Here is a 15539-nt window from a genome sequence, read left to right as displayed (position 1 = left end):
GGTGTTTTGTTGGACAATCCCAAAAAATCATTTCAAAGATACCAGATTGTTAAGAGCTTCTTCCATATATACATTTTTAAGTTTATTTATTTTGAGAGAGACGGCACAAAGGGGGGTAGGGGCAGAGAGAGAAGAGAGAATTCCAAGCAGGCTCCATGCTGTCAATGCAGAGCCCAATGCGAGGCTTGAACATGTGAACCATGAAATCATGACCCAAGCTGAAATCAAGAGCTGGACGCTTAACTGACTTGAGCTGCCCAGGGACCCCAAGCTTCTTCCATATATAAAATAAGGGCTTGTTAACTTGATACCACAAGTGTTTCTAAATCCTTGACATACACATTAATATAAATTTTTGAAAATTAACTTTCTATAAAGTTAAAAACTTAACACTGATATAAAAATAAAAGGCGAAGGACTTTTTCATTTAAAATTTTTTGGAAATACAACAGTCTTTATTAAATATGACAAAGTAAAAGGCATTCAAGAATTTCTCTTAAAACTCTCCAAAGAAAACAAGAATGAAAAATAGAGGAAAAAAAGCATGCTATCTTCATTGAAATAAATGTCTGCAATGCAAACTACTATTTACAGAACACTTGCCAAATACTGCAAAATCTGGATAAGGAAGAGTAGGTGCTGAAACCTAACAAATGCTATCTTCTACCTTTAGCAAGGTAGTTTTCCCCAAATAGCTGAAGGTTCCAATGAGCCTAGCCAATACTACAGTGATGAGATCTAATGGCATGAACGGAACATAAGAAAGAGATATTTCCGTATCATTTTCATAGAAATATCCCAGGCACAAGAAGTAAATGTGAGTAAGAAACACACTAAGCATGAAATTATGCTTCCTATCTAAGGGAGATTATCCAAAGTAAAGGAAAATGAGAGAGGGCAATTTCAAAATTTCTGTCACCTGTCGTGTCAAATTCATAAATTAAGAATAAATGTCTCAAAAAATTTTATAGCAGTTTGGTATTGCTGTGGTATTCTAATTACATTTTATACAAAACAATACTCTGGAATGGATTTAATATTAAAAAAAGATAATTGGGGAACTGTGAACAATGACAGAAAAATTGTTTTTAGGAATGAGACTGGTACTGTGGTTATATGAAAGAAAGAAAAATAAAGAATCCTCATTTTTTGAAGATACATGCTGAAATGTATACAGATGACATGATGATGTCCAAGATTTGCTTCAAAATAATCTAGAGAGTAAAGTGATTAAGTACAGATGAAACAAAATTGGCCATGAATTGAGATAGCTGTTGAAGTGGAAAGCAGGTACGTGGAGATTCATTCACTATACTGTTCTACTTTTATGTACGTTAGAAAAATTCCATAAAACAAAATGCATTAAAAATTAGAGCTAAAAACCCTACTGGAAACAAAACAGGAAAAAAAGAACTATAGAAACACAGTAAGGGACACAGAGAGCCAAGTTTCTAAAGAAAGGAACACATGGAATAAAAAAAAAAAAAAACAGTAAAACACAACATCAACAAAAACCTACATAAGGATACCGAAGTAGAAAAAGAAAAAAAAAAACACAACAAAAAAAACCCAGAATGATCTCAGACTTGCCAGCTACACTGGATGCTAGAAATATAAAAATGACTATAAAATTCAGAGGGGAAAAAAGTGCACTCAAAACTGTGTATAGTTAGCCAAGTTAAAAGGTAATGGGGTAGGTGTTCTCAAGTGGTAAGAATTCAGGCTACAATACTTGTAAACCCCTCTTTTAAAAATAAATAAAAGGGGTGGCGGGTGGCTCAGTTGGTTAAGCATCTGACTCTTGATTTGGCTCAGGTAGTGATCTCACAATTTGTGAGTTCAAGCCCGGCACTGGGCTCTGCACTGGCAGTGTGGAGCCTGCTTGGGATTCTGTGTCTGTCTCTCTCTCTCAAAAATAAGTAAATAAACTTAAAAAAAAAACCCAAAAAACAAATAATGAATGGCTAAATGACAAAGTCCAGCCATACAAAGGATGAATCAAAAAAATTCAGCAATGGACAACCTGTTATAAAAGGACTAAAGGTAAACAAATATAGAATAAATACACACCAATAACTATAGGAATGCAAATGTTACAAATCTTTACAAGAGAAAAATAAGAATATAAATGACGGAATGGTGACAGGTTGAAATATAAGGTGTTCATTCCCTCATTTTTTGTACGAGTTCATACTTAATCCTAGAGGTGTCCTTTATACTAGTGCATGTAGTATCTTTACAAAAACAACTCTCTAAAATAAAAAGAGTATAAAATCTTTTATGATTAATTCTTATGAGTATAGGAATTTAAAGTCTAAGTATGTCAGCAGGCAAGTAAAGGAAAAAAATTCAGAGAATACATGTCTATTTAAAGAAAGTGGGGGCGCCTGGGTGGCGCAGTCGGTTAAGCGTCCGACTTCAGCCAGGTCACGATCTCGCGGTCTGTGAGTTCGAGCCCCGCGTCGGGCTCTGGGCTGATGGCTCGGAGCCTGGAGCCTGTTTCCGATTCTGTGTCTCCCTCTCTCTCTGCCCCTCCCCCGTTCATGCTCTGTCTCTCTCTGTCCCAAAAATAAATAAACGTTGAAAAAAAAAAATTTAAAGAAAGTGGACAGTATAAAAACTAGTTTTAAATGTTTATTCTAATGTTCTTTGAAGTTCTATAGATAACAAAGTCAAATTTTAGAAAGATTATTCACAGTGATGTTATCCTACCGATCATGGGCTGTCAACACAAAGACGATGAAGAAGACAAGCCAAAAGAATACCTGAAATGGAAGAACATCCTACCAAAAGATGTTATGCTTTAATTTCCATCCTTCCCTTACAAATGTGTAATATGTTACAAATCTCTTCATCAATCCTTAATGAAAATATCTATCTGTAGCATCGCCTAGAATTGTTTAAAAACAAGTTAAAAAATTTGTAAGCCCAAATATAGGTGTACAATGAGGACTAAATTATTATGATGAACTTTAGTTAAGTGACCATCACCACAGGTCTTTTAAAAATGAGGAAGTTTACTCAGATTAAAATTATCTTGGCACCTCAAATCTCCTTTGTCAATGAGACCAGAGGAATGCAAAAACGTGATACTAGAATTGTACGTTAACTCTGGGGCAAAGTGTAAAGGCAACGCGAGCAGAAAAATACTAGCATAGCGGTGCCATTACAAAATGAGAGTTCCATTTAGGAACTATAGGCAATATAGGCCAGGGGAGAAGGGGAGATTTTCAAGATTCTTATGTTTTGATATCCTCCATACCTTTGCCCAGACTCCCCAGTTCCCATGCTTCCTATTTCCCTATTCTTTGGAAAACAGAGGTACAATTTACAGTGAAATGTCAATTTCTTTATTCCAGCTGGAGAGGGGCAAGTGGTCATCTCCACTCTTTATTATTTGTTTGCTTGTTTATTTATTTTATTTCCCCCACTCTGCTTTCTTATTTAAAGGCCCAAGTTATAGCCTACATTTTAAGTGAACTATTCTTCTCAGGTTACAGTTACCCCAGGAATATGATGCACTGGATGGTCTGAAACCATTTAAATCTAATCAGAATTTCATAAAAGAGTGCTCCCTCCTGGTCTAGATCAGTTTTAAAACAGTTCTACATTAGGGCTTTGGAACAAACAATAAAAATAAAAAATTTCCTTCACTAATTGATGATTTGTATATGTGAATCCAACATTCCTCTGTTGCTTGATTCATGCTATACAACAGCAATACAACTTCGCTGTAACCCGATTTGCCCACCATATCATCACCTCTTCTCCCATCTCAGACTCCTTAACAAAAAATGTTGCCAGTGTTGTACTAGGACTTAAAAATTGCCTCAATGAAAATTAGACATTAAATGAAAAGCATACCTGAATAGACACCAAAGACCATTATTTTAAAATAGTGGTCTAAGAGAGCTCAAAAAGTTGTGCCTCTAAAAATCTGTGTAAAATGACATAATAGTATTTAAAATATAACATTATCCATCAAGACACTAATTAACTGCTGCATCAGTTTTAGAACTGATATTTTATTATCACTGTATCTCTTATTAAAATTCTGCCAGTTAAAAAAAATTTTAAAGCACTAAAATGGAATGATGAAACCATTAATTCTCCAAGTGTAGTCTAAAAACAACCTGCATTCAACCCACTTATAGTGCTTATTAAAAATGCATATCCTAATCCCCATTTATATTATTTATTATATCTGGGTGATTTTTATGCACACTTACATTTGAGAACTACTATATTAGATCTTACTCCCCTCAAAGATTCATCAATTCCCTAAGGACACCATCTTCTCTACATGCACATAGTATTAGATTCATGAATTTACAGATTACTGCACACTGATTTTAAAATATGATGCTGAAATTTGTTTTTAAAATTTTGAGAGAGAGAATGTGTGTGTGTGTATGTGTGTGTGTGTGTGTGTACAAGCAAGGGAGGGGCAGAGACAGAGGAAGAGAATCTCAAGCAGGCTCCATGCTGTCAGTATAGAGCCTGATGTGGGGCTTGATCCCATGACTTATAAGATCATGACTTTCACTGAACTCAAGAGTCAAGACACTCAACTGACTGAGCCCCCACAGGTGTCCCTAAAATAAAAATCTTTAAAAAAATAGCTTAACTGATAAGAAGTCAGGTTTTTTTTTATTAAGAATAAATGTTCTTACCATGCCATGATCAAATGTGAATACACCAACATCACGTCCATGATGGATATGATTCCGTCTAATAATTGGGTTTCCATGATTTTTAACCCAAATCCCAGCTAAAGCATTATTGGAAATTTCATTATCCTCATATATTCCCTGCAACAATTAATCAGAAATAGACATTAGCAGAACTTTAAAAAAAATTTAAAAAAGAAAAAAACCCCACAAAATTAAAAAAATACCTGTGCATGATCTGTTATATAAAGTCCAACATTTTCACAGTCACTGATGTTACAGTGCTTGATAGTGGGACATGCTCCTTGACCACTAACACATACTGCTGAGCCAACTGTAAGAAGAAAAACTTATTTAAAAATCTACTGGACAACAATACAGTGACTTTTTTTTTTAAGAGACAGAGGGAGAGAGATAGAGGAAGAGCAGGGGAGAGGGGAAAAGGGAGGGAGGGAGGGGGAGAGAGAGAGAGAGGGAGAGAGAATATATATCCAAGGCAGGCTCTATGCTCAGTGAAGAGCCCAATGCTGGATCCCACAGCCCTGGGATCATGACTTGAGCCGAAATCAAGAGTCGGGACACTCAACTGACTGAGCCACCCTGGCACCCCAATAACTCATTTCATAATAAAACATAATGGAAACACTAACCTGTACATGTACTTCGGATGATACAGTGATCAATAATAGGGCTACAATTTACTGTAATCTCTAAGCAGTGGTGTGCATTATGGTGTTGAGCAGATTTGTCATCAGGGTTAAACTGAAAAGGAGAAATTCTGCTTGAAACAGACAACCACTGCCTTAAACGATTTCAACATACATATTCTAAATCTTAAATTCCTTACCCTTATTGTCATATATCCAACATAAGCATCCTCAGAACCTTCCATAAAGACGAAGGTTGAATCTCTAGTGTTTTCAATTATAACTTTGTCTGCTACTTTTCCAGGTGCTGTGGAGAAGATATTTTAAAACACATTACCTTTATTTTTTTAAAGCACATGATTTATCAGATGAAATTGAAATAAAAATTTTTTTAATCAGTAAAAATATTCTGCCATAAAACTAATAATAAAAAAATCCTTTTTATTGTTTTAAGTTGGGTACTTTTTTTGGAGGAGGAATTTTTTTTTCATTTTTTAAGAAAAATTTTAATAAAAAAATTTAATTGAAGTATAGTTAACATACTAGTTTCAGGTGTACAATACAGTGACTTGATAATTATATACATTACAAAATGCTCACTATGGAAGTGTAATTACTCTGTCACCATCACAAAATTATTATAATATTACTGATTATGTTTCCTATACTATACTTTTCAACCTGTGACATTTATTTTATAACGGGAAGTTTGTACCTCTTAATCTCCTTCCCCTTTTTCATCTATCTGTCCACTTACCTCCCCTCTATAAACAACCTATATGTTCTCTGTATTTATGAGTCTATTTCCTTTGTACTGTTATTTGTTTTGTTTTTTAGATTCCATATATAAGTGACATCACTTGGTATTTGTCTTTGTCTAATTTATTTCACTTAGCATAATATGAGGGGGAAGTTTTAAAAAAACATTAGTATTGAATATATAAGAATATTCATTTTATCAGGTAACTATGTTTCACTGGCCTTTTCTACAGGCCATCATATTTAATGTGGATATTATTTGAGTACTATTAATTTGAGTACTCATTCATATATAACAATACTCCTAACAATACTCCTAACTTTAACTACTAATAGTATTTAGTATCAAATACAATGACAGATTAAAAAATGGTTTCTTGTGAAAATAAAATCACCTCTGGCAGCACCAGAAAAAGAAGCTTAAGGAGGGGAAAGAAGAAGGGGGATGATAAGTAGGTAGAGAAGGAGAGAAACCTCCCAATTTAAACTTATTTCCAAACTGGCCTTGATTTGGAAAGTACTGCAAGTCACTAGGCAAAATTTATTATATCTTCCCCCCCTATTCTCTATCGTGGAAATGGAGCAGGGAAGCACAAGGGGCAGTAAATAAAAATTTCAGTTACAAGTAATAAATGCTAGCTATCTTAAAATGGTCCAGGTACAGTGTCCTTAAAAAAGGCAGAAGAAATCCTGAAATGACTGATCAGTGCTCAACAACTGTTACATTAATTCTTAGAAACCTGACCAATAGCACAAAAAAAATTTACAAAGGATATCTGTTTCATTAAAAACACAGCAATAAAAACATTAACCATCCTGATTTTCAAATAAAAGATAAAACAAGTATCTTTCTTTCTTTAATGAATAAGACAGTTGGACAAAGTACAGACATCAAGAAATATATACATCTTAAAAAAAAAATTCATCAATAATGTCTGAACTATCATGTTTTCATTTCTGTGATATGCAATATTCCTGTTCTTTCTTACCATTAAGGTATTACCAAGGTTCCCCTGGATTTTAAGTCACTAGTGTTAAAAAAAAAAAAAAAATCACGTAAATAATATATTAAATTTTTAATGACAATGCATCTCAAAATACCTGCACCAATCATGGTGATGGGAGATTCAATATATATCCATTCATCAGTGTATATTCCAGAATGAACAAAGATAAGTCCATCAAAATGAGCTTCTTGTACCCCACCAAGGGCATCTTCAATTGTATCATAATACTACAAAAAAAATCAAAAGCATCAGTACAGAACTGAAAGATTACCATCTTAAGTCTTGTAAAAATACAAATCAAACATACCAACATATTTTCTCTTCCTTTATATCTTGCAGGATTACTGTAGAAATGTTCAGCAAATCCTGGCTTTACATGTGCACCTTTATACTAAAATGTCAAAAAACAAACCAAACAAAAAAACCAGAAACATTAACTACTAATATAAACATTATATTCTAAATTAATTTTGTATTATATATTTTTTATTAAATATAAAAAAGGTTTTAATTATTCTAATTTTCTGTTGCATAGTGCAATGTAAATTCTGAAACAGCTTATGACTCAGTAATATCCAGTAAGAAAGGACAAAATTTGCTAATCTCAGCACTACTGATATTTTGGGACAGATAATTCTTTGTTGTGGGGTTGTCCTGTGCATCACTGTTAAAATATTTAGCAGCATCCCTGGCCTCTACCCACTAGATACCAGTAGAATCCTCTTCTCCAGTGTGACAACCAAAAAGGTCTCCAGACATTGCCAAATGTCTCCTGTGGAGCAAAACCATCCCCACCTGAGAACCACTCATAAAAGACCATAGGAAAATTAAGGTAAATGTGAAACTTTAAAACAACTACTGAACACTAATAATTTAAGAAAAAGTTCAAAGAGATCCATATAAAGTATAACTGCTCTTGGGCTACTGATGCTTACTGCCACTGTTTAAATTATTAATAAATACATCAGCAGTTAAAAAAGTTGTTGAATATTTTGTTGACTGATAAATATTCATTGCCTTAAAACCTATTCTTAAGTTTAAATAAATTTTTTAAAAAGAAACTTTCAGTTACAAATATAAATCAGTATTTTCCATTTATACTTCATACCAACTGCTGGAAACTCTCTTTCCAAGGATTTGGATGTTCATATTCTTCTGGATTAATCTGGTAGAATTTGCCAGGTTCAGGATGCATCATAGGGCGAGTATATTCGAAAACTTCCATGTATAATCGTTTCCTGAAGGAGAAAAGGAATGAAAGATTTCTTCATAAAATGTCCTTTAAAACAACTAGAAAGGGGCGCCTGGGTGGCTCAGTCGGTTAAGCAACCGACTTCGGCTTAGGTCATGATCTCACAGTCTGTGAGTTCGAGCCCCACGTCGGGCTCTGTGCTGACAGCTCAGAGCCTGGAGCCGGCTTCGGATTCTGTGTCTCCCTCTCTCTCTGCCCCTCCCCTAATCATGCTCTGTCTCTGTCTCAAAAATAAATAAAAAAACATTAAAAAAAAATAAAAATAAAACAACTAGAAAAATTATCTGATGCTTTAAAACATATAAGAATATAAAAAACCAAAATTTTAAATGTAAAATGGTTTTTGGCTAAAATAATATAACTACATATAGGGACACCTGGGTGGCTCAGTTGGCTGAACATCTGACTTCAGCTCAGGTCATGATTTCACAGTTCACAAGTTTGAGCCCCACATCTGGCTCTGTGCTGACAGCTTAGAAACCTGGAGCCTGCTAAGGATTCTGTGTCTCCCTCTCTCTCTGCTCCCTCCCCACTCACTCTCTCTCAAAAATAAATAAACAGGGGCGCCTGGGTGGCTCAGTCGGTTGAGCAGCCTTGAGCAGCCGACTTCGGCTCAGGTCATGATCTCGCCGTCCGTGAGTTCGAGCCCCGCGTCAGGCTCTGTGCTGACAGCTCAGAGCCTGGAGCCTGTTTCAGATTCTGTGTCTCCCTCTCTCTGACCCTCCCCTGTTCATACTCTGTCTCTTCCTGTCTCAAAAATAAATAAAATTTAGAAAATAAATAAATAAATAAACAAACAAACATACAAACATTAAAAAACAATATGTAACTACATATAAAAAACAGTACACCTCCCAAAATAAGAAGTGTCAATTCTTCAAAATTTGCTTAGGGGAAAGAAGGCTACCCTTACTGTATAAGGCTCATACGGTTATTATTTAAAAGGATGGCTTTTAGGTTGCCTGGGTGGCTTAGTCAGTTAAGCACCCAAGTCTTGGTTTCGGCTCAGGTCATGATCTCATCATTTGTGAGATAAAGCCGGGCACTGGGCTCCACGCTGACAGTGCGTGGCCTGCTTGGGATTCTCTCTCTCCCTCTCTCTCTGCCCCTCCTCCACTCACACATGTGCATGCTCTCTCAAAATAAATAAATAAACTTTGAAAAAAATAATTAAAGGATGGCTTTCAGTGAAATACTCTGAACCTAATTAACTCTTTGTATATCTTTACATGTTATTATCAAGAGCCAACAAATCTCAGAAATGTACTGATAGTAACTATTTAATCACTTCCTGTAAAAATTGGTATTTTCTTGCAGTCTTTTTATCTACAGATAGTTTCATTTATTACAGTTATGATTATATAGCATATAAAATTCTGTATTCTGCTCTTTAAAAAAATTTTTTAGAACATAGCATTTTACCATGTTAGTAGCAACTCTTGTAAAAATCACTATTTTTTTTTTTTTTTTTTTAATTTTTTTTTCAACGTTTATTTATTTTTGGGACAGAGAGAGACAGAGCATGAACGGGGGAGGGGCAGAGAGAGAGGGAGACACAGAATCGGAAACAGGCTCCAGGCTCTGAGCCATCAGCCCAGAGCTTGACGCGGGGCTCGAACTCACGGACCGCGAGATCGTGACCTGGCTGAAGTGGGACGCTTAACCGACTGCGCCACCCAGGCGCCCCGTAAAAATCACTATTAATTGCCTGTATCATCATCCTCCAAGTAGATGTTACATTATTAGTCCATTTCTTCTTGCTAGACATTTAGATTTCTAATTTTCCCTATTACTAACTGTGCCATTATGAAAAATTTGTACATAAGGAAAAAAAATTTCCAGAAATGAATTACGTTGGTCAAAGGGCTTGCATACTTTAAGGCTCATAAATACAACTGTCAAACTCAGTGATGTTAACAGTTTTCCAAAAGTGATGTAACAAAATCTACACTCTCATTAAACTATCAGATTGAATTACCTGTTTCCTTTTTCTTAAAAAATTACCTATTTGAAATTAGACACAGTTCTATTTCTAAAAAGCTTAAATTTAAATGAACATTTCCCACAATCACTCAGTTGCTATTAACTGATAAATAGCACAGAAAGTACTTCATTTTTTGTTTTATAAATACCGCTTAGACCAACAACCTACATTTGTGATAAACAGGTAACATGGAATTTATAAGCATTCTAATGTTGTTCCAACTGTTTAATTTTAACTACCACCTCACACTTCAACTTCCCTACCATCTTTAGCATTTAGGGCAGCAAATAATATATCTCAAGATAATAAGAAATAAATTTTCACTTACCACAAAATTGGATCATTAGCAAGCTCACTGAAGCGTTTACACACACAAGCTGCTCTACAAAGATCCTGTTCCAGCAAGTAAGAGAAGATTTTTAGAACCACTTCATCTGGCAGTTTCTCCTGAAGATACTGTTCAGCAGGTGCTGCTATAAAGAGGTTAACAAACAGAATTTAAACTATTTATTGCGGCAGTGACAACTTTCTCATTATGTAAAGAGCATTATTTTCATTTTATCTAATGAATAGTTTTTATTGTTTGATGACAATCATTTTATAAGCATTTTACTTTCACAGATAATATACACATTTACCTTCTTTTGTCCTAACTTAAGTATTCTTTCTTTTAGCTGTTATGTACCACTTCAGAAACTGGTTAAACACATAAAATGTATTTTTATACAACAATTACAGTCAAAAGAGATCAGGTTCTCATGTTTATTCTATAGTATCACCTTTTCAATTCAAAATGTGCCATTAATCTATATTTAATAAAATTTTAATTTTTGCTATCAAACAAAATTAAAAAGAGTATTTAACTCTATCCCTTAGTTTTCCCAAAGGAAATACCAGATAGATCTTGTGATTTTCCAGATACTCTTGCACGTTTTGCACGATGACCAAAGTTTTCTGTAGTTGAAGTTGAGGCACCCTTGAAAAACAAAAGGAAAACTAATTAAGCAAATATTTTTACCATACGTAATCATTATTTCTAAAAAACGGTGACATTTCAGGGGCACCTGGGGGGCTCAGTCGGTTAAGCGTCCGACTTCGGCTCAGGTCATGATCTCGCAGTTTTAGTTTGAGCCCCATGTCAGGCTGTGTGCCGACAGCTCGGAGCCTACAGCCTCCTTCAGGTTCTGTCTCTCTCTCTCTCTCTCTCTCTCTCTCTCTCTCTCTGTCCCTCCCCCACTCATGCTGTCTCTCTCTCAAAAATAAATACACATTAAAAAAATTTCTTTTAAATGGTGACATTTCCCGTTTTGTTTCTTAACAATTCCTTCATTACAAAAAGAAAAGGAGTTACATTTATTTACCTCCATACTGCTCTTTGTAGGACACGCTGTTCTTTTTGGCAACAGAGTTTTTCTACGAAGTTGGTATGGACTATTTTGTGCACCAGGACCTGATTCTTCAGCAACCATATCTGCAGGTACATCATCATCTGTTATAAAAAAAAGCAATATGAAAAATGACACCCATTTTTTAAAAAAAGCTCTATGGATGCAGTATACTTTTAAGAAGCTTCATAAATTTGATAGGGGGAGAAGGGGTAGGTACAACTTTTATATAAAATTCCAGCCAACTGGACAAACATCTGAAAGAAATGCTAGACTTCTACTTCATTTCTTACTTCAAAACAAATTCCAAAATAGAGCATGTATTCAAGTACAAAAAAATCTATCACTAAAAGAAACCAAAGGTAATTATTTTTTGTAATGTTAAAGCGGAGAAGAAGTAGAACACAAAATCTGGAAGGCATTTAAAAAAAAGGTGAGGAGCATGTTCACTTGATGAGGAATGGGAAGACTTACTAATACATGATTATAGCCCAAGTAGGGTGAGAAGAGTAGCCTGGCAAGAGATGTCAGAATCAAAGTGGGATGAGGAGGGTGTCCATGCAGAGGGACAGCTAAGTGGAGGGTGGGTATCACATATCAAGTAGGATGAAAACAACATTTTGCAGACGGTGGTCTGGCATAGGGTGCTAGAGCTCAACAGGGTAAGGAAGCTTGTGTGGGAGAAGGGGTGGCCTGAAATGGAGAGTCAGAGCAAGAGCAAGGAGAGAAGGGCATACAGGAAAAGGGATGGTGGAAGTGGAAGATTGGCTGCATACAACAGAGGGATTCATCAAATAATTAAACAATAATGGAAGCCAGGTTTCTGCCAGAGAAGAGAGTTAAATTATAAAAAGAAAACTAGAATAAGAACTTGGGTGTTAAGACTGGAATTGGAGGTTATCAATGTGAACTCATGGTTTTCTAATACATAAATACATATGTAAATGTTTGGATGTGGATAAATGTACCTGCGTATATTTCCTAGCTCTGTCCACTGACAGAACCTAGAAAGCAGTTGACACTCCAGTACCAATGAGTATGACTAACATTTGGATCTTGGCTTCTGATAACATTTTTTATAAAAAGGATAAGGGCTCCTTGGAGAAATGGCTGATTTTAGGTCGTTGGAAATTATAAAACAAGCCTGGAATATCTTGTGGCAGAGAAAAGAAAATGCTCAAAGAATGATGAAGATGTGTCAAAAAGACACAGAGGTCAGCTTAAATGATCACTCACTAGCAAAATTATGTTGGAACATCAAAATTCATAATGACAGTGAAAGTATTATAATCCAATGAATAGAAAGCAACCCATAAATTCATATTGCTAGAGATAAATAATTAACTTTAAAGTTTGATATGGAATGGCACGTTTGAGTACCTCCCCTCAAATACTTATTAAGTAGAAAGGGAAAAATAGTAACTCGATAGCAGAGATGCCCATCAGACACTGCCTTAATCAAGTGATCAACATGACTATCATCAGTAGGACAAACTGAAACTGTGTGCCACCTGATAGCATACAACAGGATCACAACTGCTATGATAAAGATATATATCCTAAATTTAATTTGAGGAAACCTCAAACAAGCTCAATTTGTTCTAATTTGTTTTGAATAATCTTCAAAATTGTAAAAGTCATGAAAGTCAAGCAAAGTCTAAGGAACTGTTCCAGGTTGAAGAATATGGAAGAGATATGGCAACTAACATGGTTCTGAACTGGATCCTTTTGCTAAAAATTTGCCATTATGACAATTAGTGAAACTTGAATGGGAGTTAAAAGATTAGAAGGTAGTAGTGGGTCAATGTTAACTTTCAGATTTTAATAGCTGTAGTACAGTGATTTAGGAGAATATCCTTGTTTGTAGGAAACATACACCCTAACGTATTAGGAGGTAGCAGGATAACAGGCTGGCAACTTACTTTTATGGGGGTTCAGAAGGAAAAAACCTTCCTTGTATTATACTTTTAAGTACAAATTGTTTAAAAAAAAAAAAAGAGGCTAATAGAGGCACCTGAGTGGCTCAATCAGTTGAACGTCCAACTTTAGCTCAGGTCATGACCTCACCCTTCATGAGTTCAAGCTCTGTATTAGGCTCACTGCTTGCCAGTTCAGAGCCTGGAGCCTGCTTCAGATTCTATGTCTCCTTCTCTCTTTCTGCCCCTCCCCAACTTGTTCTTGTTCTTTCTTTCTCTCTCTCTCCCCACCTCCCCCCAAATAAACATATTGATTTTTTTTAAAGCTAATCAATTTGAGTAATATATAAAAAGTTTTAAAATTCTGCTTGAAAAATTAACACCACAAACATAATCAAGAAGCAACCTATTAGGAAAAAAATTTTTACAATACATGTCACAGAAGGGTAATTTCCTTATTTTATCTGCATGCCTACAAATCAATATGGAAAAGAAACAATTCAATAGAAAATCAGGCCAAGGACATGAATAGACAAGACAGAATTAAGTTTAAATGCTAATAAAAATGACAATGAGATTAAAAAAAAAGTTTATATATTTTGAAAGAGAGAGCATGCACGAGAGAGAGAGAGAGAGAGAGAGAGAGAGAGAGAGAGCGTGTGCAAGCGCACAAGGGGGATGGCCAGAGAGAGGGGGAGAGAGAGAATCCCAAGAATCATGGGGCTCCATCTCACAAACCATGAAATCATGACATGAGCTGAAATCAAGAGCTGGATGCTTAACCCATTGAGCCACCCAGGTGCCCTGACAATGAGATTTTTTACGTGGCAAGTTATCAAATATCAAAAAGTGTGATCAAATACTAGTATCATTAAAGGATAGCATGAGGGAAAAAAGATTCCTAATTGCTTTAAGGAGAGCAGTTTGGCAATTGCTATTATTAATAAGGAATTCCATTTCTGCGAATTGATTCTGCAACTATATTCACACATAAGGGCAAAGTAGTATGTACCAAGATATTCACTGCAGTTGTTTATAATACTGCGGGATAACAATCAAAATGTTCATCAATAACTGTTAAATAAACTTTGGTACAGCTATACAATAGACTATTATGCGGTCACTACAAAATACAAAGCAAGGACAGGGCTCCTGGGTGGCTCAGTCAGTTGAGTGTCCGACTTCGGTTCAGATCATGATCTCACGGTTCATGGGTTTGAGCCCCACACTGGGCTCACTGCTGACAGTGTGAAGCCTGCTTCAGATCCTCTGTTTCCCTGTCTCTCTACTCCTCCCCCGCTCAAGCTAAGATAAACAAACATTAAAAAAAATTAGATTTTTGTACAATTACGGAAGTTGTTTCAGGTTCTAAGCCATATGCCTAGGTTTTAGTGCTAGCTCTATTTTGAAAATGCCTAAAACCACATATCTCCCATACCCATATATGCACTAAAACTCCAACCCAGATCCCTTAGGACATATAGTCCAGAACCAAAAAGTCCCTGTGCTATTTTATACAATAGCACCTACTCCTACTTACTGCTTTGATTTGACTTCTCTCATTTCTGGCTTCTTCTTTCCTTCTTTAGAGCTTAACTACGCATTTACATTTCTGTCCTTGTTTTGTGTTACATTTCTGTATGTTTGTGGTAGGTATGCATGTGGGGATAATATCTCTATCACCCTGGTTATAATGCTGCTAGCAATCAGTTTCTACAACACTCAAAAAAGTACATTCTCAAAACTTTTCATCCTATACAACCTTCTTCTCTCTCACCCCACTCCTATTCCTGTTTAAAATCGATAGATCTTGGGGCACCTGGGTGGTTCAGATGGTTGAGTGTCCAACTCCTGATTTCAGCTCAGGTCATGATCCCAAGATCATGGGAACTGAGCCCTGAATTGGGCTCCAGGCTAAG

The 15539-nt window shown here is 35.6% G+C and overlaps 1 protein-coding gene across 1 annotated transcript in view; it reads right to left on the bottom strand.

Moving 5' to 3' along the window:
* FBXO11 (F-box protein 11) overlaps positions 1–15539 on the bottom strand; it is an 86490-nt gene that overhangs the window by 14405 nt on the left and 56546 nt on the right. The window contains exons 2-11 of the mRNA XM_086701152.1: positions 11681–11808; positions 11214–11295; positions 10648–10792; positions 8192–8321; positions 7391–7474; positions 7178–7310; positions 5518–5624; positions 5321–5432; positions 4898–5004; positions 4674–4811 (exon numbers count right to left, since the gene is read on the bottom strand). Coding sequence (XP_086557278.1) covers positions 4674–4811; positions 4898–5004; positions 5321–5432; positions 5518–5624; positions 7178–7310; positions 7391–7474; positions 8192–8321; positions 10648–10792; positions 11214–11295; positions 11681–11808 — 1166 coding nt within the window. The remainder of the gene's footprint in view (positions 1–4673; positions 4812–4897; positions 5005–5320; positions 5433–5517; positions 5625–7177; positions 7311–7390; positions 7475–8191; positions 8322–10647; positions 10793–11213; positions 11296–11680; positions 11809–15539) is intronic.

Source organism: Puma concolor, chromosome A3 (genome assembly GCF_028749965.1).
Source record: "Puma concolor isolate L17-30 chromosome A3, mPumCon1.1.hap2, whole genome shotgun sequence".
In the NCBI taxonomy this organism is placed as follows: Eukaryota; Metazoa; Chordata; class Mammalia; order Carnivora; family Felidae; genus Puma; species Puma concolor.
Note: the sequence above shows the minus strand (reverse complement) of the source record. Positions and strands in the feature narration are given on the sequence as shown.